This window comes from Ailuropoda melanoleuca, chromosome 7 (genome assembly GCF_002007445.2).
Source record: "Ailuropoda melanoleuca isolate Jingjing chromosome 7, ASM200744v2, whole genome shotgun sequence".
In the NCBI taxonomy this organism is placed as follows: Eukaryota; Metazoa; Chordata; class Mammalia; order Carnivora; family Ursidae; genus Ailuropoda; species Ailuropoda melanoleuca.
In genome coordinates, this window is record NC_048224.1 from 477,551 (window position 1) to 504,043 (window position 26,493).

At 36.4% G+C, this 26,493-nt stretch overlaps 1 protein-coding gene across 5 annotated transcripts in view; it reads left to right on the forward strand.

The window, feature by feature from the left end:
• The window catches only part of UHRF2 (ubiquitin like with PHD and ring finger domains 2), a 97,162-nt gene that overhangs the window by 9,229 nt on the left and 61,440 nt on the right, over window positions 1-26,493 (forward strand). For all 5 annotated transcript variants that reach the window (XM_019809755.2, XM_019809754.2, XM_019809756.2 and 2 more), the window contains one exon: window positions 9,117-9,376. In XM_019809755.2, coding sequence (XP_019665314.1) covers window positions 9,117-9,376 — 260 coding nt within the window. The remainder of the gene's footprint in view (window positions 1-9,116; window positions 9,377-26,493) is intronic.

The following is a 26,493-nucleotide window of genomic DNA, read 5'->3' on the forward strand; positions in this document are numbered from 1 at the left end:
GTAGACTCCCTGCTGAGCGGGGAGCCCAGTGCGGGGCTTGATCCCAGGATTCTGGGATCATAACCTAAGCCGAAGGCAGACACTTAACCAACTGAGCCACCCAGGCGCCCCTCTGTTTTCTAAATAAACTTGTTTTAGAACAATTTTAGATTTACAGCATAATCGGGAAGATACTACAGAGTTTCCATATATCCCACTTCTGGTTTGCCTTGTTAACTAATATTTTACATTAATATGATACATTAGTTATAAATGAACCATATCTCCTTAGCTTTTATCTAACACCCTTTTTCTATTCCAGAATCCCATCTAGGATGCCACATTATATTTACATTAGTGCTATACTAAATAGTTGTTGAATCTCCTTAGGTTCCTCTTGGCTGTGACAGTTTTTCAGACTGACTTTGTTTTTGAAGACCTTGACATTTTCGAGGAGTACTGGTCAGATATTTTGTAAAGTACCCTTCTATTAGGATTCATCTTATTTTCCTCATCATTAGACTGGATTTACATATTTTTTGGAGGAAGACCACAGAGGTAAAGTGCTATTTTTATCACATTCTATCTAGGGTACAAACTACCAACATTCTATGTGCTAATTACAGGTTAGGTTTTTACATCAGTAGTCACTTACCGTACTGTTGATGTGAACTGTAATCACCTGGCTGATGAGGTAGCATTTGTCAGGTTCCTTCACTCTGAAGTTACTCTTCCCCTACCCCTTTTTCATACTGTATTCTTTGAGATAAAGTCCCTATATGCAGCCCACAGATAAGGAGGTGGGTTAGTTACAAACTCCACTTCTTGAGGGTGGATTATCTACAGAATGTATTGGGAGTTCTACATGGGAGACTTGTCTCTTTTCCCCCATTTATTGAGTTAGTCATTCACATCAGTAGGGATATTTTCCCCTCTGTGTCCCTTTGATATACCTCCATTATTGTGGGGGTGTTTTGTTGCTTTTGTTGAAGCACTTTCTGGAACTAGAAGATGCACCAGGCTCATCTTAGTTATTTCTTGCCACAGTCCTGGAATCAAGCATTTCTTCAAGGAGCCTTGATTCTTTTAATTGGAGAATGGTATTAGAAACCAAGATCTAGGGTCTAGGTATGTTCTTTGCTACTAGAGTATCATTGCTTTTAGGGCCCCCAGCTGACAGACTAAGGAGGTATATGTATGTATATATAAGAACTCCTGTATATCCCTTATCAATAAGTATATAGCCATCTGTATATCAGGCTTACATTATTTTAACTATTTGGTTAAGGGCAGTAGTTCAGAAGCTGCTACTTTTGGCTTAATATGTTTTGGGCAGTGAAGGCATGAATTTGTTTTCAAAGAGGGCCAGCTTATATAGGTATCCATAAGTCTGAACTTAAGGTTAATCATTTCTAGTCAACTTCAATTCTTTCTGTTAAGTAGGGGTGCATGGGTGGCTCAGTCAGTTAAGCAGTCTGACTTTAGGTTTTGGCTTAGGGTCATGATCTCAGGCCCTGCATTGGGCTCTGCACTCAGCTCAGAATCTGCTTGAGATTCTCTCCCTCTCCCCCACCCCCTGCTTGTGGGCTTGTGCTCTCTCAACTGTATTAAATTCTGTTGAGCATATTTCTCCGTACCCTGCCATATCTCCAACCTAATTCAAAAGAGCATTTTGAGAAACTACTTCTCTCAGCAGATCTGTGCTTTTTTTCAGTGTTAGGTACTAGAAGTAGTAGATAAAGTACTAACTTTTTAAAAATGTTTTTGTTTTTGTGTTTTAAAAGACTGAGAGTGAGAGAACATGCATAAGCGGGGAGCTCGACACAGGGCTTGATCCCAGGACCTCTGGATCACGACCTGAGCCAAAGGCAGATGCTTAACTGACTGTCACCCAGGCACTCCTGCTTTTGTTTCTTTTTAAAGAGGATTTTATTTATAGGACACAGGAGTGGTTTTTTGTTTTATGTTTGGGGTTTTTTTTGTCTTTTTTTTTTTTTAAAGTAGGCTCCACACCCAGCGTGGAGCTCAATGCAGGCCTGAACTCACTACCCTGAGATCAAGAGTTGGCTGCTTAAACAACTGGGCCACTCAGGTACCCCTGTTTTATTTTAAGTAAGCTCTACACCCCTTGTGGGGCTTGAACTCACAACCCCAAGATCAAGAGTCACCTCCTTACTAACTTGTTGGCCAGTCACCTCTCTAATACCTTGCTTTTTAAAGAACCCTTATAACTCGTATTAATATATAACACAGAGGTTAAGAAATTCAGCTTTGTCATCAGACTTGCTTTCAAATTCCAATTCAGCTTCTTCCCATTTGTACAAATATAATAAGTTTTATATTGTCTTCCTTTCCTCATTTAGAAACACACATGAAATCTGGAACTTAAACTCTCAAAAGGCTATACTGTTGTTTGTAATGTTTAATCAGAGCTGCATTTAACTTATTAGTTGAAGAGGCTAACAGATTTGGGTTTTTTGTTTTTTTTGATGAAGCTTAGTAATTGTCATAGGTATTTGAAATTTTCACTGGTTTTTATTTGAGAGCGTGAGCAAGCATCTGGTTGTGTGTGCGTGCAAACGCACAGAGGGAGAAGCAGACTCCCCAGTGATCAGGGAGCCCAACATGGGGCTCAGTCCCAGGACCCTGAGACTGACCTGAGCCAAAGGCAGATGCTTAACCAACTGAGTCACCCAGGTGCCCCTGATTTTTTTTTTTTTTAACATGGAAGTGCTTATTTCTGGATAATTCATCCATTGGATGAATATTTGGTTATCTCATATATATTTGTACTAGATATTAGAGATGGAAGGATAAACAAATGATATTGTCCCCTGCTTTCACAGAAATTATTAAAATTTACCTTTGGCTAACCTGAAAACCCTTAGAAGCTGCTACTTTTAAGATGATTTGTTTTGAATATTTTCCTTTGAGCAAGTCTATGAATAGTATATCAAAATTTAATTTGTTCCTGGATCACTAAAATTGGGAGGTTTTTTTGGCCTTTATCTTGAATTCCCGCTTATGTCACTTGTGCTTTGTAAAGATTCTCCTTTTATAGACATAGGGCTTTCTATAATTAAAATTGCTTTATGGATGAGCAAACAGATTTGGGGCTTTTCCTTTTTGCCTAAAATTTTCCTTGGACCTCATGCAAGTGGATACAAAAATTGAATTTTCAAGTCAGTATTTCTCAAAACTGGCATAGGTAAACATTTAAACATTTTTTTATTTAAAATTTATTTTTTATTTTTTCATTTTAATTTTATTTAATTTGTTTTTATTTTATTAAAAAAAACAGAATTTTAAACTGAAGTTCTTGTCCACCATCATTCTTGTTTTGCCCTGTTTGATGTCTGAAACTGACCAAATGTTCAGTTATCTTTTCACATGTTGTAAGAAACTATCACACTCAGAGAGCCTGTGGAAGATTTTGTGGAGCCTGGCTACATCCGTTTCCATGGTCTCTGGGAGGTAATTTTCCCAAACAAAGTGGACTTCTGATATCTAAATAGAGTTTAATTCTGGTTTTTTGGATGTGGAAGCTTTGAATAACTCACAATAGATCCTACTGTTGAAATGACTGTCATCTTGGCCTAAACTCCACAATGAGGATAATAAGGCTTTAGAGTGTAGATAAGTTAACTTTTTTAGAGAAGTTAAACTTTTTACATATATTCTGATGTTCTGTATTACAGGAAATAAAGGAAAGGGGAAACTTCTCAATACTTAAGTAAAAGTCATGGATATTTTAATATCTCCTATCTTTTGTAATACAGTGCAACTGTGCTTTTTGATTTTGAACCTTTTTGAATATGAAACATAATAGACAATACAAAAAAGTAGAGCTTAGTGAAATAGCAAGTCAATGTCTGTAAATACCAACAAATTAGGAAATACAAAAGCAGTACCCCAGGAACTTCCCATGGGCCCCCTCTTGGGGGCCCTAGTTATAACTGATACCCAAATTTCTAAGTAGTCATTTCTTCACTTTTGATTAACTTGATCCTTATTATTACCCTTTAACAACCTCTTAATAACCTTTAACCTATGTGTGCATCCTTTATTTTCTTTCTGAACTTTATGTAAATGGAACCACATTGTGTTGTATTTGTAAATTTTTAGAAAAAACATAAAATGAGAGTCATGTTCAAAGTCAGAGAAATCTTTATCAGCTTAGCTGATATCTAGCTAAGCTGTGTATCTCCTGAGGGCCACTGTATTTCCTTTTGTACCTCATTGGAAAATAAGCACTTGTATTGTAGTTATTAAAGGAGGTAATATACGTAACAGTGAATTGCTAATATCTTTACTAAGAAGACCATGGTATTAAGATTGTACTGAGATTTAATGAGTCTTAAAATTGTGCATATTGATACCTAGCAGAAGGAGACTGTTGTTTCATTTGTGCCTATACTTGCCAGGTTGGCACATCATGGGGCTTTAGTCACCTAATCTCTTAATACACAGCAAAGTATGTTATTTTATAAAGAAGCTGCGGCTGAGACAAGTTAAATAATTTGTTCAAGTTCAGTTATATACCTCGTAGATGATAAACACAAACTTAAACCTAGGTTTATCTGCAGAGCTGCTGTAGGGTTTTTGGGGGGTGTGTGTGTGTGTGACCTAAGTTAGGAGCTAGTTCTTAAATGAGAGAGCTGGTGTGTTTTAAGTGGAACATATAAAATGCTTAGAAGTATACCCAATAGAGTAAGTGTTAAGTTCTCCAGTATTTGTTGGTGTTTCATTTTTTAATGATTTCTCCTTGCCTCCCATACTTCCCTTTTTCCCCACCCCCAAACTCTCACCTACTTGGCTATGGAAGATTCTTCTCTAAATGTGGCTATATTTTTTATATGAATAAATCCAGATCTTCAGTTAACATTTATGTGATTGTGTTTGTTTTTAACTTTATCTCATAACTTTAGCTCAGACACTCCTTCCCCATTAATTTGTTTTCCTGTATCTTTTATGTTTTGACATCTTTGGGGGAGGTACCTGCTGGCTAAGGATAGACTACCTCTTTCTAGATAGAAAGAGGCAGTAAACAACTTGTCTGTGAGCCCCCCCCCCCGTGGTGGTAGGATGGTTTTTATTTAAGAATTCAATTTATTTATTAAATGTAGAGAGATTTAGATTTTTCTATTTAAAGTTTTTCTTTTACTTCCAGTATAGTTAACATAGTTATCTTAGCTTCAGGTGTAGAATAAGTCTGTTTCATGGTTTTTCTTTTTCCCTTTATTTTCTTGAATTCCACATGAGTGGAATCATATGGTATTTCTTTTTCTAACTGGCTTATTTCACTTAGCATAATACACTCTAGCTCTGTCCATGTTGTTGCAGATGGCAAGATTTCAGCCTTTTTTATGGCTGAATAATACTCCTGTGTGTGTGTGTGTGTGTGTGTGTGTGTGTGTGTACGTATGTACGTATGTGTATCTATCCGTTTATCGATTATCGAGGAACACTTGGGCTGCTTCTGTATATAATTTGTCTATTGTAAAGCTGCTATAAACATAGAAGTTCATAAAGCCTTTCAAATTAGTGTTTTTGTATTGTTCAGGTAAATATCCAGTAGTGTGAATACTTGATCATAGGGTAGTTCTGTTTTTAATTTTTTGAGGAAACTTGTACTGTTTTCCACAGTGGCTGTACCAGTTTGCATTCCCACCAGCAGTGCAAGAGGGTTCCTTTTTCTCCACATCCTCACCAACACTTGGTGCTTCTTGTGGTTTCGATTTCAGCCATTCTGACAGGTGTGAGGTGGTATCTCCTTGTAGTTTTGATTTGCATTTCCCTAATGATGAGTGATGTTGAGCATCTTTTCATGTGTCTGTTGGCTATCTGTCTTCTGCCAATTTTTTAACTGGATTATTAGATTTTTGGATATTGGGTTGTATCAGTTCTTTATATATTTTGGATATTAATCCTTTGTTGCATATGTCATTTGCAAATATCTTCTCCCATTCAGTAGGTTGCCTTTGAGTTGATTGTTTCCTTTGCTGTGTAGAAACTTTTTATTTTGATATAATCCCAATAGTTTATTTTGCTTTTGTTTCCCTCAGATGGCATGTCTAGAAAGAGATTGCAACAGCTGATGTCAAAGATATTACTGCGTGTACTCTCCTCTAGGTTTTTGATGGCTTCAGGCCTCACATTTAGTTAGGTCTTAAATCCATTTTGAGTTTACTGTTGTGTACGGTGAGAGAAAGTGGTCCAGTTTTATTTTCCAAGTGGCTGTCCAGTTCTCCAACACCATTTGTTGAGGAGAACATCTTTTTCCTTTGGGTATTTATTCCCCCTTTGTTGAGGATTAATTAACCATATAATTGTGGGTTTATTTCTGGGTTTTCTGTTCCATTGATCTATGGTCTGTTTTGTGTCAGTACCATACTGTTTTAATTCCGCCACTTTGTAATAGAACTTGAAACCTGGAATTGTGATGCCTCCAGCTTTGTTTTTCGTTTTCAAGATTGCTTTGCCTATTTGAGATCTTTTTGGTTCCATACAAATTTTAGGATTATTTGTTCTAGCTTTGTGAAAAATGATGTTGGTATTTTGATAGGGATTACATTGAATGTGTAGATTGCCTTGGGTGGTATAGACATTTGAATGATATTCTTCCAGTCCATGAGTATGGGATGTCTTCCCATTTCTTTGTGTCATCTTTAATTTTCTTTCACTGGAATGTTAATGGTTTTCAGAGTACAGGGCTATTACCGATTTGGTTAACATTATTCCTAGTTAATTTTACTGTTTTTGGTGCAGTTGTAAATGGGATTGTTTTAATTTTTCTGCCGCTTCATTATTAGAGTATAGAAACGCAACAGATTTCTGTAGACCGATTTTTGTATCTTGCGACTTTACTGTGAATTTATTTATCGATTCTAACAGTTACTTGGTGGAGTCTTTCAAGTTTTCTATATATAGTATGTCATCTGCAAATAATGAGAGTTTTACTTCTTTCTTACCAATTTGGATGCCTTTTAATTTTGTCTAATTGCTGTAGCTAGGGCTTCCAGTGCTAAGTTGAATAAAAGTGGCAAGAGCGGACATTCTTGTCTTATTCTTGACCTTAGGGGAAAAGTTCTCAGCTTTTTACCATTAAGTAACATGTTAGCTGTGGGCTTTTCATATAAGGCCTTTATTAAGTTATGTTCCCTCTAGACCAACTTTACACAGGGTTTTTCATCATAGCATATCATAACTTTTTTATTCAGTTTTTAATTTTCAACTGGATTACCATGAAATCAAAGAAATTACCTTGGCGGCATCCTGGTTTTTTTTGTTATTCGTGTAAGTTGGATTATCCTCCTAACCATAATCAAAACCCAGGCTTTACAAAGAATCTTTAATCTCTTGCATGCATTTGACTCATTCAAATTTGACCTAATTCAGTATGTCTATGTAATGTGCAAAATCCTTTTTAATTTAGAATGATTTTTTCTCACCCAGTTTATATGCATTGTCATGAGTGGTTAACTAAATTGAGAATTTGTTTACAGTTATAAGTCTAAGGTTGTTTTACTCAATGTCCTGCCTTTTATGAGATAGTAAATTCTCTTACATGTCATGAATATGCAATGGAGTATTTTCAGATTGCCTTATGTTTCTGTTACTTATTTCAGTATCAACTGTATGCCCTATTGTCTGCTATAATAATTGCATAGTGCTACATAAAACGTTACATTTTGATTTGCTATGAAAGCGCAGTCTCGGATTACTCTCCCAAGTATGATTGACCTTAACATTGATGATTTTTTTGCTTTAGCTAATGTTGCCTGTAAGTACGTCTTTAAACTGTCAGTGACTGTTAAGGAAGAAAAGCACTTGTGTCCATTTAATGCATGGATTAATTTATGTAATATATACTGTGTTTCATCTTTGAGTTTATCTTTTAATACCTTATTTCATCACTTAACCTTTGAAGTTCCTATTTACCTATCTTGTCATCTCATCAGGCTTCCTAATACAGTGGCGAGAATATAAGCTTCAAGGTCGATGTCTGCAAATTCTAGCTTTACATTTCATTAGCTTTCACTTGGAGCAAGTTAACTTGTCAGAGCTTTTCATTTCTTATCTTGTAAAAGAGGAATTATTAAGCTTGTTAGAGTTAGACAAGCCTAAAGAGAGACTTGCATAGTATATGGGTATTTAAGTTTTAGTATAAACTCCACCCTGGTCCCAAGCTATACCATCTGTCAGAATTCTGTTGGATACCTTAAGTGGTCTCTAATACCCTCAGGAAGAATTAGCTTGATTAGATGATCATCTTGTATTAATGATGTCTTTTTTTTTTTTTCTTCTTTCAGAGGGCTTTTAAAAAATGAAAAAAGCTGAAGGGGGAGGTCTCTTGGTTACTGCTCTTGAAAGAGCCTCGCCTTTAGACCAATTTCCTTAGATTTTTTTAGGAGAGTTTTGTTTTGTTTTGTTTTTGTGTTCTATTTAACCAGCTTCCATATTGTAACTCTTCTCTGATATGCATGGTTTCTAATCCACTGTTTTCCTCTTGTCAGCATGTTTTAGTTCTGGAGTATGCACTACACTTGAATACATCTATTTTGCATCTTACAGCTTTGTTCCCTTTATTTTCTACTTTGAGGTGCTAAATAATGCATTTGCTAGTGAGTTATTAACTGGTGCTAGAACTTACCCCATTTTGTATAGATGGATTTACTAGATTCTTCCTTTTATACATGTGCATAATTCCCCCATGTTCAGGTTTCTTCTTATACTTTTTTCTGTTAGACTGATTATAAGTTATCTCTAGGATAACAGCCACAATACTATGAAGTCCCGGATTTTCACTAAGTGACATTCTTATTTAATGACTTGCTACAACAACATTTAGGTACGCAAGAATGATATTTTTAAAAGTCTAATGTAGACCCAGGCAAGGAGTAAAGAAAATATCTATTTCATTGAACGAAATTGGAAGGAAAGTTAGTTTTCATAATAGTAAATAACAGATTTGACAGTGTAATCCAAAAAGAATAGTTTTGATCTAATCTAATTACTTTAAACAGGAATAGCTGCAAATGTTAACCATGGTAATTCAGAATAACTTGGGTTATTATATGGTTTTTGAAGCAATAGATGAAATCAAGCTTCATTAACTAATTTTAAACTTTTTTTAGGTAAATGAATTGGTGGATGCCAGAGATGTCGGCCTTGGTGCTTGGTTTGAAGCCCGTATACGTAGTGTTACTAGAGCTTCTGATGGACATTCACGTGGCAAAACTCCACTGAAGAATGGCAGTTCTTGTAAAAGGACTAATGGAAGTGTAAATCATAATTCCAAAGAGAATGCAAATAAATTGGACAGTGTACCCTCTACGTCTAATTCAGACTCTGTTGCTGCTGATGAAGACGTTATTTATCATATCGAGTATGATGAGTAAGTGCTCATGCTATTGAGGACTTCGTTCATATTTTTGTTTATAGAAGCAAAGCCTTCCATTTCAAGATTGTTTTCAAGTAATAGTCTTTCTGAAGAAATCTTATAGGGGTCATATTCAGTCTGTTACCCTTTTACTGGTTGTAATAAGGGCTGCTTAATGCTCAGTCATCTCTGGCTCCTAAGTGGTTTGTTATTTTTGGAATCCTGATGCCTGGCTTAATTTAGTATGTAAGGGTTTCTTTGTCTCTTCCTCTATGATATACTTTTGGTTTTTTGTTTTTTGGGGTTTTTTGTTTTTGTTTTTTTGGTATGTAATAACATGTAGAGTAGAGCTATTAGGATGAGGTTGAAATATTTTTTAAATAGCTTATTGAGAAAGTTCACATACACAGTTTACTCATTTAAAGGGTACAATTCACTGTTACTAGTGTATTCACAGGATTGTGCATTACCACAAACCAATTTTAGAACATTTTTATCCCTTCCCCCAAAAAACCCCTATACCCAGCAGTCGCTCCCTTCCCCCCTCCCCAATGAAATGTTTTTAAATGTTCTTTTTTTTAATTGTGATTTTTTAAGATTTTATTCATTTATTTGTGAGAGAGAGAGCATGTACACAACTGCACAAGCAGGGGGAGAGGCAGGCAGAGGGAGAAGTAGGTAGAGGGAGAAGCAGGTTCCGCTCTGAGCAAGGACCCCCATGCAGGACTCGATCCTAGGACCTGGGGATCATGACCTGAGCCAAAGGCAGACGCTTAACTGACTGAGCCTCCCAGGCGTCCCGTTTTTAAATGTTTTTATGAAACAGTATTAACTTGCCTTGAGGGCTGAGATTCTAAAATTGATTATTTTTTTTTAAACCTGTTTTCAAAATTCTAGTATTAAAGTTACCACTGAGGCAGATATAGTATTTATTCAGCACGGTAAACGAACTTCTCAAGTGATAACCTTAATATGCATAGAAAATGTTAGGCTACTAAGTCTTTATCAGTATAAGAGTTCAAGATCCTAAAATGGTTTTATTTATTTATTTATTTTTTAAATGGTGTAAAAGACTTTGGTGTTAACCCAGATATCCAGGATGCCTAGAAAGGGGTCCTTAGTCATTACTTTTCTGTTACTTCCTGTGGTTGTAGCTAACTTGCCAACCTTATTTCAAATGAGACCTCATACAATAAATAGAATATCATGTAACTAACAAGTTGAATGAATATTAAGATCTGGGATTGGCCAGAACTAGCAATATTGGTAAATCGAGTCTGGGATAGAAAGGGATTAGAATTGATGTGTTGATAGTAATCCGTCTCTGAGTTTGTGAATGCTGTGACAAAGAGTATTGGGGACTGTAGCTGTCTGTATACCTGCTGTCAACAAGTAGAGTTCTTGATTTGCTTGAGTTTTATTTCTTAGAGAATAGAAGAGGTATTTGGCAAAAAATATTGTACAGAATGGCACGGCAGAGAAATAGTGTAATCTTTAAACAGTAAGTGAACTAAGGCTTATTAAATTTTTAACAGTTTTAGGGGTTTTGGAGTAAGACTTTCCAAGGGATAGGCCTCAGTTTGGTGTAATGTTAGGGCACAAATCACTATACCTTTGCGTTTATTTGGCTGGTTTTTTGTTTTTGGAAGGAGAAATTTGTCTTGATAAATGTTAGTAAAAGAGTCTAAATCCAACATGCATAAGAAGACTAAAATTATTTGTCCTAAATACTTTTATGAGGTAGAACTAAATGTTTCACTGCCGGCAACTTAAAGATACGATAGCTGTCTTTGAGAAATAGGAGGACAAAAGCTTAAGTGGTAGGTGAATGCCATTCACATCTTTAAAAAGAGAAAAAGGCTATATAAAACATAGTATAAAATAGATGAGCTTTTGGATAAGAGTCTCATGTAACAGAAGGCTGGGATATGCACCTAGAAAGAATCATGACCCAATATGGATATGATAACAAATCCTGTTCAAGTTTATGGTTATTGGAAAAGGAAGTTAAAAACTATAGTAAAGTGCCTGTTGAGCTCAATAAGTTAATAAACAAGTTCTTGATTCCTTGTATGGAGGATGCATTGAGGAGTGATGTTGAAGTGGTTTTGTTTTTGTTTTGTTTTTTAGTAGTAAGCTCCAAGTGAGTCAATAGAATGTGGCTATTAAATAGTTATATTGTAAGGATGTTTTATCAAAAGATAGCTAGAATAAGCAGGGTAAGGTTACTACTGGTTATTCCCTACTTCGAATATTATTTGCCATCTCTCATGTTTTAAGAATATCAGCAGGACCTGGTGCATCTTCAGAGTAGAACCCAAAATGTAAAATTATCATGAAAAGTGACTGAAGGAACTAAATATTTAGCTTAAAAAGACATGGATCATGATAGCATTCACATTTTAAAAGTACTGTGTAGAAGAAAGTTCTTTACAACATAAATGGTAAATTTAGGATAACCTAAACTTCAGTCATATCTCTAAAGAGAGAATGGTCTGCCCTGAACAGTGAGCAATAAACAGGCATTGGCCATCTTCAATCATATAGACTGGGAGAATTAGTAGAGATGTTACATTGCGAAGAGAACTTATAAAGTTTAAGTGATTGGATTAAGTGACCCCTAACTTAGAATAATTTTTACTTCTGCAACAGAAGTTCTCAGTTTTTTGGACTTAAGCTCACTTAAATAGACATTAGTACTTACAGGCTACCATCCCATTCCATTTTTGATACTGATTAAGTGTTGTCATTTCCCTCAGTGAACTAACCTCCTTTCTCTCCTGTTAGAGTAAATTGAAAGTAATCTGCTTTATTAAAAATCATACCTCCCAACCTCTGAGTGTAGTAATATAATTTGAGCAGGCTGTCATTTAGCCAGGGCAGGGAGGTACATGGGACCAAGGAACCCCAAAAAGCCAAATAAAATCTAGTGGTAGACATGGTTCTAAAACATAAATGAAATTTGTTTTCCTAATCTTCATTTTTCTTTTCAAAAATTAAAGATTAAAACCTTGTAAATTCATAAAAAACAGATTGAGATTTATCTGAAGTATTTTAAGATTTAAGAGTTTTACTGTTTGTACGGGTTTTTGTGTGTGCAGTTTTTTTTTTTTAAGATTTTATTTGAGAGTGAGCATGCGTGTGTGCATGCACTAGCAGGGGGAGGAGCAGAGGGAGAGGGAGAAGCAGACTCCCAGCTGAGCAGGCAGTCCCACTCGGTCCTTGATCCTATCCCCGGGCTCTGGGATCACGACCTGAGCTGAAGGCAAATGCTTAACTGACTGAGCCACCCAGATGCCACGTAAAGGTCCCTTTTCTGTAGATTCTTTGATGGACATAGACTGAATTGTCGAAGGCTTCTAGTGAAGATCTTGTAGTTCATCAATCATAAGGCCTAGATTAGGCTTGTCAGCTTTATGATTCACATCTTACTGCAAATAACATAGAGCAGACATGTGGTGTTAACATCAAAGTGCCTGGTACAAAGTAGGTATTTGTGGGGGGGGGGTTTCCTAATTGCTATTTTATACCACTTATCTGTTGTCACCCTTGTCTTAGCAAGGGCTTTGTATTTTTATTTTTATTTTTTTTAAAGATTTATTTATTTATTTATTTATTTATTTGACAGAGATAGAGACAGCCAGCTAGAGAGGGAACACAAGCAGGGGGAGTGGGAGAGGAAGAAGCAGGCTCATAGCAGAAGAGCCTGATGTGGGGCTGGATCCCAGAACACCGGGATCACGCCCTGAGCTGAAAGCAGACGCTTAACCGCTGTGCCACCCAGGTGCCCCAGGGCTTTGTATTTTTAAAACTCAACCAATGTAGTAAGTACTTGGGAGGGAAAGAGTTGGCAGTAGGAATATTAAATTTATACTTAAGAGATTTAGATTCCAAGGAGTCCTGAAATCCTCTTTAAGGTTTTTAAAAAGTACCCGGTTAACGGAAATGTACAACATGGCTGTGAGGAGAGCTACCATTTTTTCTTTAAAGCCATGATTACCAGGGAGAGACTATGCCTGATGAAAAATGTATTTTTAGTGGTATTTTGGACCAAAAAGGGGGGGGGTCAGAAATGAGCAAACGTCAAGGGTAATACAGGCAATTATAAATCATGAAATGGTTAAGCAGTCAATTAAGAGACAACATGAAATTTTCCCTTGTTTCATAGTAAGTTGTACTGTATACTTCCATAGCTTTTTAAAAGTTGTATTTATTTCCATTAATTATTCTCTCTGTAGGTAAGGTATTTAAAGTTTAACACTTACTAACAGTCCTGAACATCTAAATTCATAAGGGTGTGACTGTAATCTTGTAAGAATAAACACCCTGATGTTGACTGAAGGGGAAGAAGTGGACTTGGAAAGGACAATAATTTCTTTAGTGTTTCTGGTAGGTTAATGTCTGGGTAGTATGTGTATGGCATAGCTTCCAGTGATTTAGCTTACGTTCAGTCTTAGGTGCCAGACTCTCATCTAGCTTATTACATGGATGCCCCTGTGATCTTCAGCATAACTACAGTGTTAGTTTCATTAACTCCCAAACAAAGATACCAAGGCTTAATTATGTAACTTGCCAAGAGTAACATCTATTAAATGCTCTGACTCCAGAGCCAAGAGTTAGCCAATATGCAGTATTGCTACTCAGCCTAAACTTGGTACATGGGATGGGTAGTAATGTTTCTGTTGTCTTCAAAGGTCAACCATTTTGTATGACCTAAAGACTTAACCGTGGACTTTGCCCAGGTTTTAAAGCAGGCAGCATACATACAACTTCTGTTGAGTTTAACCCTAGGTATGTAAGCAACTGAGGCCACCATACTGAATTTAATCTTGACTCCTTATTTGGCTGCTTTATCAGCGGATAAGGGCTAAAAAATCTTACCTTGCTTTTGTATTAAGCAGTATCTGTTCTCAGTAGATTTGATTTAGACTTATTTTAATTAACCAGACTAGTTGTTTTCAACCCTGGGTACACGTTAGTTGTCTAGGACTTAGCTCCAGAACCTCTAGTATGATTGTTCTGAGGGCCTCCCAGGCATTGGTGTTTACAGAAGTCCCCTGTGATTCTAACGTGCAGCTGTGGTTGAGAATCACTGCCCTTAAACTAGTGGTTCTCTGTGTATTCCTTGGCCAGCAGCATCAGCATCACTTGTTAGAAAAGTAAGCCTTTGGGCTCACTCCAGATGTAATGAATCAGTCTTGGGGTGGCCCAACAGTCTGTTTTAGGAAGTCCTCTGGGTGATTCTGCACATTCATGTTTGCAAACCACTCACTGATAACAGCTGATAAGGCTGGGCCAAAGAAAATTGACAGACACCTGCTACTGAAGAGCAGTGTGGGAAAAGGGGATTGATAGACAGTTTGAGTAAATAATAGTTTATTAAAGGCCAAAGGTGAGGAATCTGTTCATTCTTATTTTACACATGTCCAGGTGGTTTGTGGCTTGTTTTTTTCCCCCACTGTTTTCATATAGACAAAATTATTAGAATTGTCTCTTTCTGAAAGAAGTATTTCAGTCAAGCTAAATTATCTGTATGTAACTTTGAATGAGGGACTGTTTTCCACTATGCAGTCATTATCTGTACTAACTTTGCATAGAAAGCAACGTCCATAATGTGTATGGAAAATCGATGTATTAAAATGTGTTGGTAAATTCTTGAGTGGGCGAAAATATTGTGTAATGGTTGAATATTTGTTCTGTGACTAATCCTGGTTTTCCTGTTAAATTAGGCTCTTAATTATACAGTTGGTCCTTCTAAGAACTTTCTGAATTTGACCTAGGGTTAAACTAGATCTTAAAATCTTCCCTGATGCCTTCTTGCTTTGAAGGTTCACGATGTACCTTTAGTTAGTCTTATAACCTTAAAAGACTTATAGTCTTAAATCCCATACAAGGTCAAACAAGTGAATTTGAGAATACTATTCTTGTTGGTGATTTTCTTTCTTTCTTTCTCTCTTTCTTTCTCTCTTTCTCTTTCTTTCTTTCTTTTTTCTTTTTTTTTTTTTTTTTAAGATTTTATTAGACAAGAGAGTGAAAGAGTGCCCAAGAACCCTAGCAGGGAGGGGCAGGGGGGAGGGAGAAAGAAAGACTCTGAAGCACACTCTATACTGAACACGGAGCCTTACTTGGGGCTCCATTCCATAACTGTGAGATCATGACCTGAGCCAAAACCAAGAGTCTGATGCTTAACCAACTGAGCCACCCAGGTGCCCCAAATGATTCGCTTTCTCTACTGTTTTATTAAACTGAGTAGTTTAATGTAGAGATTTTGATTTCTAAGTTTTAGCTGATTTCTGTAAAGAAAAAAGTAAGATAGAAAACACCTATTAATTTGTTAAGGAAGTATATATGTAAAGAAGGAAAATGTTTATGGAGATTGTTTTTTTTTTTTTTTAAGATTTTATTTTTAGGGAATCTCTACACCCAACGTGGGGCTTGAACTCAGTCACAAGATCAAGAGTTGAATGTCCCATCGACTGAGCCAGCCAGGCACCCCCATATGTTAAGAATGAGTAATTATTGTCTGTAGCTAGGCAAAGTTGAAATCTTTAAACCTGAGTAAATGATTGCTAAGAGTTTTCATAATCACATGAAAACTATGATCTTCCATGCTCTATAGTGTTCTCATTTAAAATAGAAATGTCAGTTTACCTCAGACACAAATGTTTTTGTTTTGACTTTTTTAGTAAATTATTGCCAAGTATTCCTTTTAGGGGTGCCTGGGTGGCTCAGATGGTTAAGCCTGTGCCTTAGGCTCAGGTCATATCTCCAGGTCCTGGGGTCGAGCCCCACATCGGGCTCCCAGCTAAGCGGGGAGTCTGTTTCTCCCTCTGTCTTTCTCTCTCTCTCTCAAATGAATAAATAGAAATCTTTTTTTTTAAGTATTATTAAAGTATAGTAGCTTAATTTAGTAATTGTACAGTGCCTGGAAGTGTTATTTTAGCAAGTACTTGACCTGGATTGTTTTATGTAATCCTCATAAAAACTCAGTGAAGTAGGAACTTCTTTTATGTGTTAAGTGGAGATAACTGAGATTTAGAGAGGTTTTAACTTGCCTGATATTGGGTAGCTAGGAAGTGGTAGACCCCAGTTCCCAAAAGCACATTCTTGCAACCATTCTGCCATACTATAATTTTGAGAGAAACATACTTATAAAATATAATAAAACATCTATATGTAGCATATAGGATTGTTTAGATAATTTGAATTTTTTTCTCTCTCCAGTTAACGATGTTTCTGTAGAATAGATACCTTGAACCAAAGGTTCTTTGCTTGTTCATAAATGCCTGTGTGCCTTTTTTCTCTGGGGAGAATCCAGAGCTCATTAGTGTTATATGACTTCTTATATCAAATAGGTTAAACTGCTGCTTTTAACACAGTGTCAAGACTCTGCCATGGGATTGAGATCAAATGGAAATGTCATAGCATCCCTTAGGACTTGGAGGATAACTTATGCTAGACTATAATTTAAAAGCTCATCTGGCAAGTATCTTAGTATAATGTCATTGCTTTCAGCATTCTTTTAAGATTTTTCAAGATATTCTCAGCCTGTGTTGCATGTCTTTTGAGTAGCCTTAATTATTGCATATAGAAGTCATTGAGCCAGTTCTGAATAAAACAAGTGGTATTTTTAGATAAAAGAAAGTAGTTTTTTCTATAAAGTAACAAAACTAGTTTTTTTGACTGTATTGATATAGTGATCTGTTTCTGAAAGAGTCCCCAAAATATTTTTTTTTTAATTTTATTTGTCAGAGAGCGAGCAAAAGCAGGGGGAAGAGAGAGCACAAGCAGGGGGAGTATCAGGCAAAGGAAGAAGCAGGCTCCCCGCTGAACAAGGAACCCAATGCCGGACTCGACCCAGGACCCAGGGATCATGATCTGAGCTGAAGGCCGATGCTTAAGCGACTTAGCCACCCAAGTGTCCCGAAGAGTCCCAAAAATATTTTAAGCAGTGTCAAAATGTGATGATTTCTGGGTTTTGATGGGAGAGAAAGAGTAGGAGATTTTTCTTTAATCAAGTCAGTGTTCTGTTGATTTTTTTTTTTTAAGATTTTTTTATTTATTTATTTGACAGAGATAGAGACAGCCAGCGAGAAAGGGAACACAAGCAGGGGGAGTGGGAGAGGAAGAAGCAGGCTCATAGCGGAGGAGCCTGATATGGGGCTCGATCCCATAACACCGGGATCACGCCCTGAGCCGAAGGCAGACGCTTAACCGCTGTGCCACCCAGGCGCCCCATGTTGATTTTTGAATATAGACAGCAAGAATGAGAGGTTTAGTTTCAGAACCCATGTGCAGCAACCAGTCTGACCCATTGTCGCTTGATTGTTACTATTACATTGTTCATTGTTACTGTTTACCAAAGACCTCAGATACTTCCTCCAACTTTCTCTGACATGCCGCGTTCTGAATAGATCATAATCAAAAGGAGGGCGGAAGAAGTTAGGTCTGTGACTTTGTCATTGCTCTTCTATTTTGTTATAAGATCACTTAGTGTCTAGAAGAATGACTTTACAGGTTGATTTCACCTTTTCAAATTTCTACACCATCCCTTTACATTAGTGTTTCTCAAAAGTTTGATCAGTGGTACTGCAGATTCATGGGGGAAAGGTGTTTAAAATGTAGATTCCAGAGGGACACCAAACCTCACCCCCACTCCAGTGTAGGGTGGGCCTGGCGTACGGCCCAAGAATCTGCTTTTCAAATAGGTATCCCAGAGATCTGTTAAGTGTTCGGAGTGGTAGTTCTTTTATAGTTCAGGCATTAGAATCAGAATTTGGTTTGAATTCCAGGTCTTTGGTTTATTGGTAAGTTTTTTTGTTTTGTTTGAACTCTTGCAGCTTTAATTTTCTCATCTGCAAATATCTACTTGACCAATTTTTTCCCTAATAACCTTGAAAAATACCCAGTAGTAATAGAACCAAACTTTCTGCATTTCGTTGATTAATAAAGCCAGGTTGGTAAGTACTCTTAAATATAGAGTTTTATCTTTGGCATAGGTATTTTTTAACATAATTATGTTGTTTACATTATTAAAACAGTTATCTACCATTGTTAAGGTGTTATACAAAATGAGATTTATTTCCATGTAATATGTAAAGCCTTACTACAAGCAGTTATAAATTCTTAATTGTCTGAGTATGCTTTACATTTAAGGCGTGAAACTTAGTAATGTTATCTATTAGAATAAATGCTTTTTGCACGTGGTATGACATTAAAGATTTGCTAAACTAGAACATGCCTCCAGGTGAATGGTGTTCTTATTTAAGCATATTAGCTCCAGGAAGCCATGTTTTGAAGGAAGGTTTCAGTGATACTTCTTTGCTTAATACATTTTGAGTCTAAAATTAGTGTTAGCCTATAAGCCACCTTAGTTTACTATTTATAATAAATTTATTTTTGAGGAACAATGCTTAATTTCCCTGAAATTTAACTCCTCAGGCTTTACTCGAGGATTATTTTGTCAATTGAAAACAGACTTGGCTTTTGCTAAGATTTCACAGTTAAGAAGAATAATCAAAAGCATGTACTCCGAAAGATAGCTCTAAAAGATATCCAAATATTTGGACCAATGAAAATGTTACCGAAAACACTTAAGCTTAGGGATTTTTTAAAATTTTAATTCCAATGTAGTTAACATACAATGTTATTAGTTTCAAGTGTACAATATAGTGATTCAACAGTAAGCTTAGGGATTTTTAAGGGTTGTCTGATTGGTCCAAACTCTAAAGGATCCAAAGTAGCTAATTAGAATAACATCAGAATAACCTTGACTTTAGGTTCTGAGAACGGGAATTCGTGTAGTACAAGGGAAAGAAGGACCCTAGTTTCATACTTCCATAGGTGATAGGATTGGCCCTCAGCACCATGTAGGTGAAGTTGGCCTTGATAGATTCCTGCCTCTCTGTATTTCAGTCTTTGAGAATATCTTGAGTCCTGTTTCAGAAGTTGCTCAAGGTTCCAACACTTTACAAAATATTTCAGTTTCCTACGTAGTTTTGCTTAGTGCAAGCTGAAAGAAGTTGGTTGTCTGGACCAGTTTGCAGAGGTTGTCTTCAACCATACATTGGACCTCATGGGATGGGGAGAATGCTGTGTTGGAGACTGCCTATACTTAAATTGAGTACTGGCATAATTAACAGTTGAACTGATTACAGGTTTTTTGTTTTTAAGAACATCAAAAACAATCTTTAAAAAGCTCTTATTAGCTCTTCATTGAATTCTATGGTCCTACTTTACTGTCTAGTTCAAGGATGAAGAGGAGATATAGCAAAATCAAGAGGATCTTTTCGAAATACAGATGTCATAGTTTTTTGTAGTTAAGAGCCTTAGTTATTTAAAAGCAGATTTTTCCATTTAATGGGTTACATGCTTCCAAACATCTGTAGTCCTGGTATATCCCAAACACATCAAAGTTTGAAAATGGTACCTGCGCAATGAAAACTTGCTTTTTTACAGTGTAGGTATTGTGATAAAAATATGCAGCCCTAGTTTCTAGAGTACGTAGGGCTCTGAGAGTACAAGGTAGACGAGATAACTTCTGTATTTCTGAAGGAGACTAGCAGGGTACCAAGCATAAAGAAGTAGGAAATAACAGGGTTACCTGAGGGTAGATTAGTGTGTCTGGAGTGTAGGAGGTACATGGTAAGTAGTAAGAAGTGAAACTAAAAGTGAATAAAGACGTTCATTTAAACATGGAAGATTAAGATGCCTGTTTGTCTCCAGTCCTTCTTAAACCTTCCTAGAAGACAGTAGAAGAATCAATGCATAAACCCCCAAGAATAAAAAAATGGGATAGGAGTAAAAGACACAAAAGAAAGCAACAAACTTTTGGAAGGTAAGAAGCTAATGGGTAAATGATTCCTAACTTAGCAGACCGGAGAAAACTGGAACCTAGGAGCACTGAAGAACCTTTGAAAGGCTCAGGCCTTGGATTTACCAGGTACCTTGGAGGTAGGCATATGAAATAAAACTGAAAACAAAAGGATTGGTCAATTTATATGAAAGATCGTTTTAACCAATCCCACCCTATTCAGGGTTTAAACCAAGAAAGAGGGAGACTGTGGTATTCAGGAAAACAGGAAATAATGAAAGGAGATCCCAGCATGAAGCTGTGGAACAGGTCTAGGCCAGGTAAGCTGTCTAGATTAGACTAGGATGAGGTCTCTAAAAGAGATGTTTTGAAGCTAAAAGGATTGCTTGAGTGCCTGAAATGTCTGGATGTACAGAAGTTTACCAACCATGGCAGAATGAAGAGAAAATAATGGTGCAGAACAGTTAAGCATTCAATGAAAACCAAAACTGTGGAATAAAGGACAGGTATTAAAGCATCCTTCTTTACTTACCTGTGACTTCTACTTAATCAACATGTCTACAAAAATTATTTAAAAAAAAATACTTTGTATACGTGCTTAGGAGCAAGAAAAGGTTTATCAGTCCTTGCAGGAATATGGGTTTAGATCCAGATACTTGGAGTTTGAATCCTGTCTCTGCCTCTTGTTTCTGTCCAAAAAAAACCCAAACCCCTCTGTGCTTCATCTGTAAACCGGGGGTGGGGGGTGGGGGGTAGAATAGCACTTCTAAGAGTTGTAAATATGTGAACACTTTAAACAGAGCCATGTGTTACCAATTATAAGGAAGAGAATGAAGACAAATGAACTGTACACAAGGGATGGGTAGAATAATAATTTAAAAACCAAAGTATGAGCATGTCATTTAAAAATATGGTTGTAAATAAAAAAGCTGAGAATTGAAAATAGTTACATCTGGGGAATACAAGCCAGGAATATGGTGGGCTGGGGCAGGAGACCGCTTGTCCTCATTGTAAGGCTTGAGTGTTAACTTACTGAATTTTGTACATATATGGGAAAACTGAAAAAGAATGAGCCTTTTGTTTGGATTTTAACTTGAACCATAAAGCACTGTATTATTTATTATAGAAATCTTCAAATTTTTTCGGAGGTTGAGAGAACAGTATAATGAACCCATCTCCTAGCTTCAACCATTATGAACTCCTGGCCAATCCTGTTTAATCTAAACCAGGATCCCTAAGCACTACTGGATTATTTTGAAACAAGTCCCAAACCGTACCACATTTCAACCAGTAAGTGGCCTTAGTAGCTATGGTGGATGCACTGCTCCTCCCTTCAAGGAAAAAAAAAAACAAAACACAAAAATGACCAGCTGCAAGGAATGAATGCAATTAGCTGAAAACTTTTAGCAACAGCACTTTGGAGACCTGCCACAGTGTTTGAGCAAAGACCACATTCTCCCAGTATCCTCCAACCAGCGAGCAAGCATAGCCTGGCAATTTCTGCCCACTGTGGAACCCTATGGTCAGTTTCTGTACCATAGCTCACCATTGGACTGGTCAAGACTTTGTCAGAGTTGTACCACATTCTGATGCTTTTCTTGCTCAGCCATCCTTTCTTCTTTCAGAGTGACAGACTAACATGGTCTCAGGGGTTTTGCTTATAGGTTCACTTTCATCTTAACATCTCAGAGCATTCAACTGACTATCTGCTGAAAGGATTCTTTTTAAAGTGTGTAAGAAAAGAACATACTAGATCTCAGACTGATTTTCTTTAAAAGGTGTTTGTGCATTGGACCTTAGGCTGGTGTTTGCGAATTTAGCATTCAGGAGGATTCTCATCATTCCCTGACTTCAAAAAACAAAAAACTCACTGTGCTTAACCTGCAAACAGTATGGTTTATGCTGAACACCTACTTCTAGGAGTGCTTATGTGATCAGCCCCTAATATTCTTTATTTAATATCCCTGTATTCTTTATTCTTTATTTAATATCCCTGGTAGATAATATTTCACATGTGTTGTCATAATTTGTTGCCGGAGGATATAAGCACATTTTGTGTGACCCTCTTGGGAGAGGATTCTGGGCTTGTACTTGGTTTCCTTTGATTTTACCCTATGTGCCTTTTTCCTTTGCTGTTTTTTTGCTTTGTATCCTTTCATTGTAGTAAATCATAGCTGTGGAAACAACCATATGCTGCCCTATGATAGGGTCCTTTGAGTTTCCCTAGTAAATCACTGAACCTGGAGATGGTTTTGGAGACCCTAACAAACCAACAAATCCCACATGAAATTTGTAATGATTCATAAATGTGAAATAACCAGTCAATAGTCTTGTCTTTTCAAAACTATATTTAGGTTGTCCAAATAAGGATCAAAACCAAGATTTACCCATTACATGTAATTTTTGGGTGAAATCTGTAAGTTCAGACTTAACCTATTTTTTCCTCCTTGCTCGTTTATTTGTGCAAGTGACAGTTTATTCAGTTTTCCCAGAATCTGGGCTTTACTGATTACATCCCTATAGTGGTATTTAACTTTTCTCTGTTAATGTTAGCTTCCTGAAAGCTTATACTTCTGTCTAGAGGTTTGATTGGATTCTCATTCTTTATCTGATAAGACTAGTAGAGAGACGGTGTTTACTTATGTATTGTATAATATGGGGAGGCACATAATACCTGCTTCTTTCCTCTTTTGGGTTCGGGGATCTTAAGGTTCTTTGTTGTCATCCTGATCCATTTATTGTGAAATTTGCTATTAGATTTTAATGGTTTAGCAGCCATTAATCTTTACCTAGATGTACTATTTTGTTGTGTTGCAAAACAGATGCCTATCTTTCCCTCATTTATTAGCTATAATTCTTTCATAAAGAACTTTAACAAACAGTTTTATATATAAAAAGATAAATTATTCCTGAACTTTTTGAGTGTTAAGTTCTTTAGCACTCTCCAAAGTTTGACCAGTAAGATGTTTACTTTTAAGTATCATTGTGAACTAATAGATTTTAACACATGTTTTAAAAAGTTCTTGGTGCCCAAATTGTCCCATCTCTGGCCTCTGGAGGCTCCTTCAAGTTGAACTTGACATATGCAAAGAAGTGAGGGCTTCTTTGCATTCAAGTATAGTAGGATGTCCCAAGCCCTTCTACTTCCTGCACAGACCTGAATTCAGCCATTTCTTCAAGGAGCCCTAGTTCTTACTAGAGATGGTATTTAGAGCACGTAGTCTGGGCTGCTCATCGATACTTGTTTAATCATGTTTCTAGGTCTTATCATTGGACACAGCCAGGAATTACTTAAATATGCCATATTGGAAATATTGATATTTCCAATTAAAGGGTTACAATTTAATCTCTTTAATCTTCCGTTTCTTATTTTTTCTCTTATCTTGAAAATCATGGTTCCTAATAATAACCCCGTTGACTTGCTTTATCCTACTAATTGTAGTTTCAGGTTAGGCAGTAATAATATTGCAAACAATATGATTACTGAAAAGGTCGTGGTTTTGTTTTTTACTTTATGTCCTTAGGAAATAACCCTATTTAGGATGTGTTATTAATCTAGTGCTTTTAAGTCCCTTGTAATGGTTCCTCCCTATGTAGTTAAGCCACCATGCTTTTGGTTTTTTTAGGGATTTCTTATATTTTTCAAATCCTGCTTTATAATTGTGAAAAACATTACATGGTTCTATAGGTAAATCTCCAAAACAAGATACATGCGGAGAAACAGAATGTCCGTCATGGTTTCTTACCTCTTCTATTTCTTATCTCTTTTTATAGTCACTATATTTATTAGTTTTGGTATATCCTTCTGTTTTAAAATATAAGCGTATATAATTATATATTCACATCTATTTGTATATATATATGCATGTGTGTGAATAAATATAATTTGTATTTCCACACACACTTATTAGGAAGTAAGTAGCACACTATGAACACTTTGCATCTTGCATTGTTTTGTTACCATAGCTCTCCGTATAACTCCATCGTATATAGTCTGTTCCTTTTTCACAGGAGCATAATATTCCATTATGTAATTGTACCATATGCTATTTCAAGTGGTTTTCTCCTGTAGGCGTTTGATTGTAGTCCTGCCGTTACAGATACTATAGCTATAAATAGCTTTGTGTATGTCCTTTCATGGGGATTTTTATTTAATGTTTGGGATGGATTCCTAGAAATGGAATTCCTGCGTCAAAAGGTAAACAGGTAATTTTGTTGGCTATTGCTAAATTCCTCTCTACAAGGGGATAGTACTACTTTGTATTCCCATCAACAATGTATGAGAATACTTGTTTTCCCACAACTTATGAACAGACCATTATCAAACTTCACAAAATATTTTAAGAAGATCTGTGTCTTAGACTTCAGCAAAAGTGTGATGTGGGTTTAAGATTTGATCCTAAAGATAGGGAGCTATGTTAGGCCTTGACGGTAGGCTTAGAGAAGTGCAGGTCTTTGTTAAGGGGGTATAGTTATATTAAAGAAATGTTCAAGGTACAGCATAGGGAGGACTTACTAACTGGATGAAGGCATTATTAGAGGAATCAGGGATAATTCCTAACTTTCTGGGAGTATAAATAGTTTCCTCTAGAAAATACTGAACGTAGATTATGGGATGGGGAATTCCATCTTGGATGCCTTGAATTTGAGGTGCTTCTAAGGTATCTTTTAGAAATGTAGTTGGATATATGAATCTGAAGGAAAAAATGGGGGTTATGGTGGAGCTTATGTGTCCCTATCCTATGTGTGTTAGGATACCTGTAGATGAAGATGCCCAGGAAAAGAGTACTCTTTGAGCACTTGGCATGTTCTTGACTTTGATAAGAGAAGTTTTATGTGCCCCTTCCGTGTTTGTTTTTATACGGAGCATTGACTTAATATCTCTTTGGCTAGAATTATAAAAAGTATACTTTATTTTCATGAGTTACCTTTTATAGACTAGTGCATACATGTAGAGTATATGTATATATAATTCTGTTATGAAATTGTACAAATTTCCAGGGCAAATATAGCTTAAATTCCCTTGCTCTGATGTATGGGATGATTTATTTTGCCTTATCTCTGATAAACATGATTTTATATACAGTTTTGAAACTTGGGTCATGATTTCTACTTGAAATATTTCCTTTCTTAGTATCTACTTAGGCAAACTTTGACAAATTAAGGCAAACGGAGAATTTTTTTGCCGTCGAAATATGCTTTCTTACTGTATTTTTTTAATGTTTTTTTATTATATTATGTCACCATACAGTACATCCCCAGTTTCCGATGTAAAGTTCGATGATTACTAGTTGCGTATAACACCCAGTGCACCATGCAATATGTGCCCTCCTTACTACCCATCACCAGTCTATCCCATTCCCCCACTCCCCTCCCCTCTGAGGCCCTCAGTTTGTTTCTCATAGTCCATAGTCTCTCATGCTTCATTCCCCCTTCTGATTACCCCCCTTTCTTTATCCCTCTCTTCCCCTACCGATCTTCCTAGGCTTTCTTACTGTATTAAACATATGGTCTTAAGAATATTAAAGCAGGAAACAAGTTCACAAACCTCAGAAGTAGAAAAATCCTTAAAAAAAAATCTAGTTTAACTTCATTTTACAGATTAGGAGAAATATTGGTTATTTTTGTGACCAAACCAGTGTGAAACAATATGAGTGTATAAACACCAAGTGTTGGGCCAGAGACCTCTAAATTTAGGTTTGACGATTAAAAAATGGGATTGAAATGGGAGAAGAGCGGAACCATAGACATGATTTTGTACTTGTCAGTTTCTTTAGAATTATTTCTGTGGGTTAATGACAATATTAACTGTTTACTTAACCCATTATGTACTGTTTTAAGCACTTTACAAGTCTTCACATTTTAGTTCTGGAAACAGCCACATGTGATACAGTTAGTTAACATTAAGCTACATTTTACTACATTTTACATATGACAGGTTTAGTAAGGAGACAGAGTTTTCCAAAGGATATCCAGTAGTAAGTAGCTGAAATGGGAATTTAAACCCAGCCAGTGAAGACACGAGGATGATAAAGGACTCAAAACGTTTTTATATAAGTTGAAGGAAATCCACTTAAAATATTTTTACTTAAAAGGGAATATTGAGGGTGGCAGGGACATTTAGACTGTCCAGTATTAGGTCTTTTGTGAACAGTGTATAAATTTCTTCGTGGGACTTAGGCGTAAAATGAGTTCCAAAGCTTATGTTTGATCCACTATCAAGTATTTTCTCTTCCCTATGTCTGAACAGTATGAAGATAGAATGGCTTTTCTGAGGGTTAAAACTGTCCCCTTATCACTTACTGTCCAAGCAGAGGTT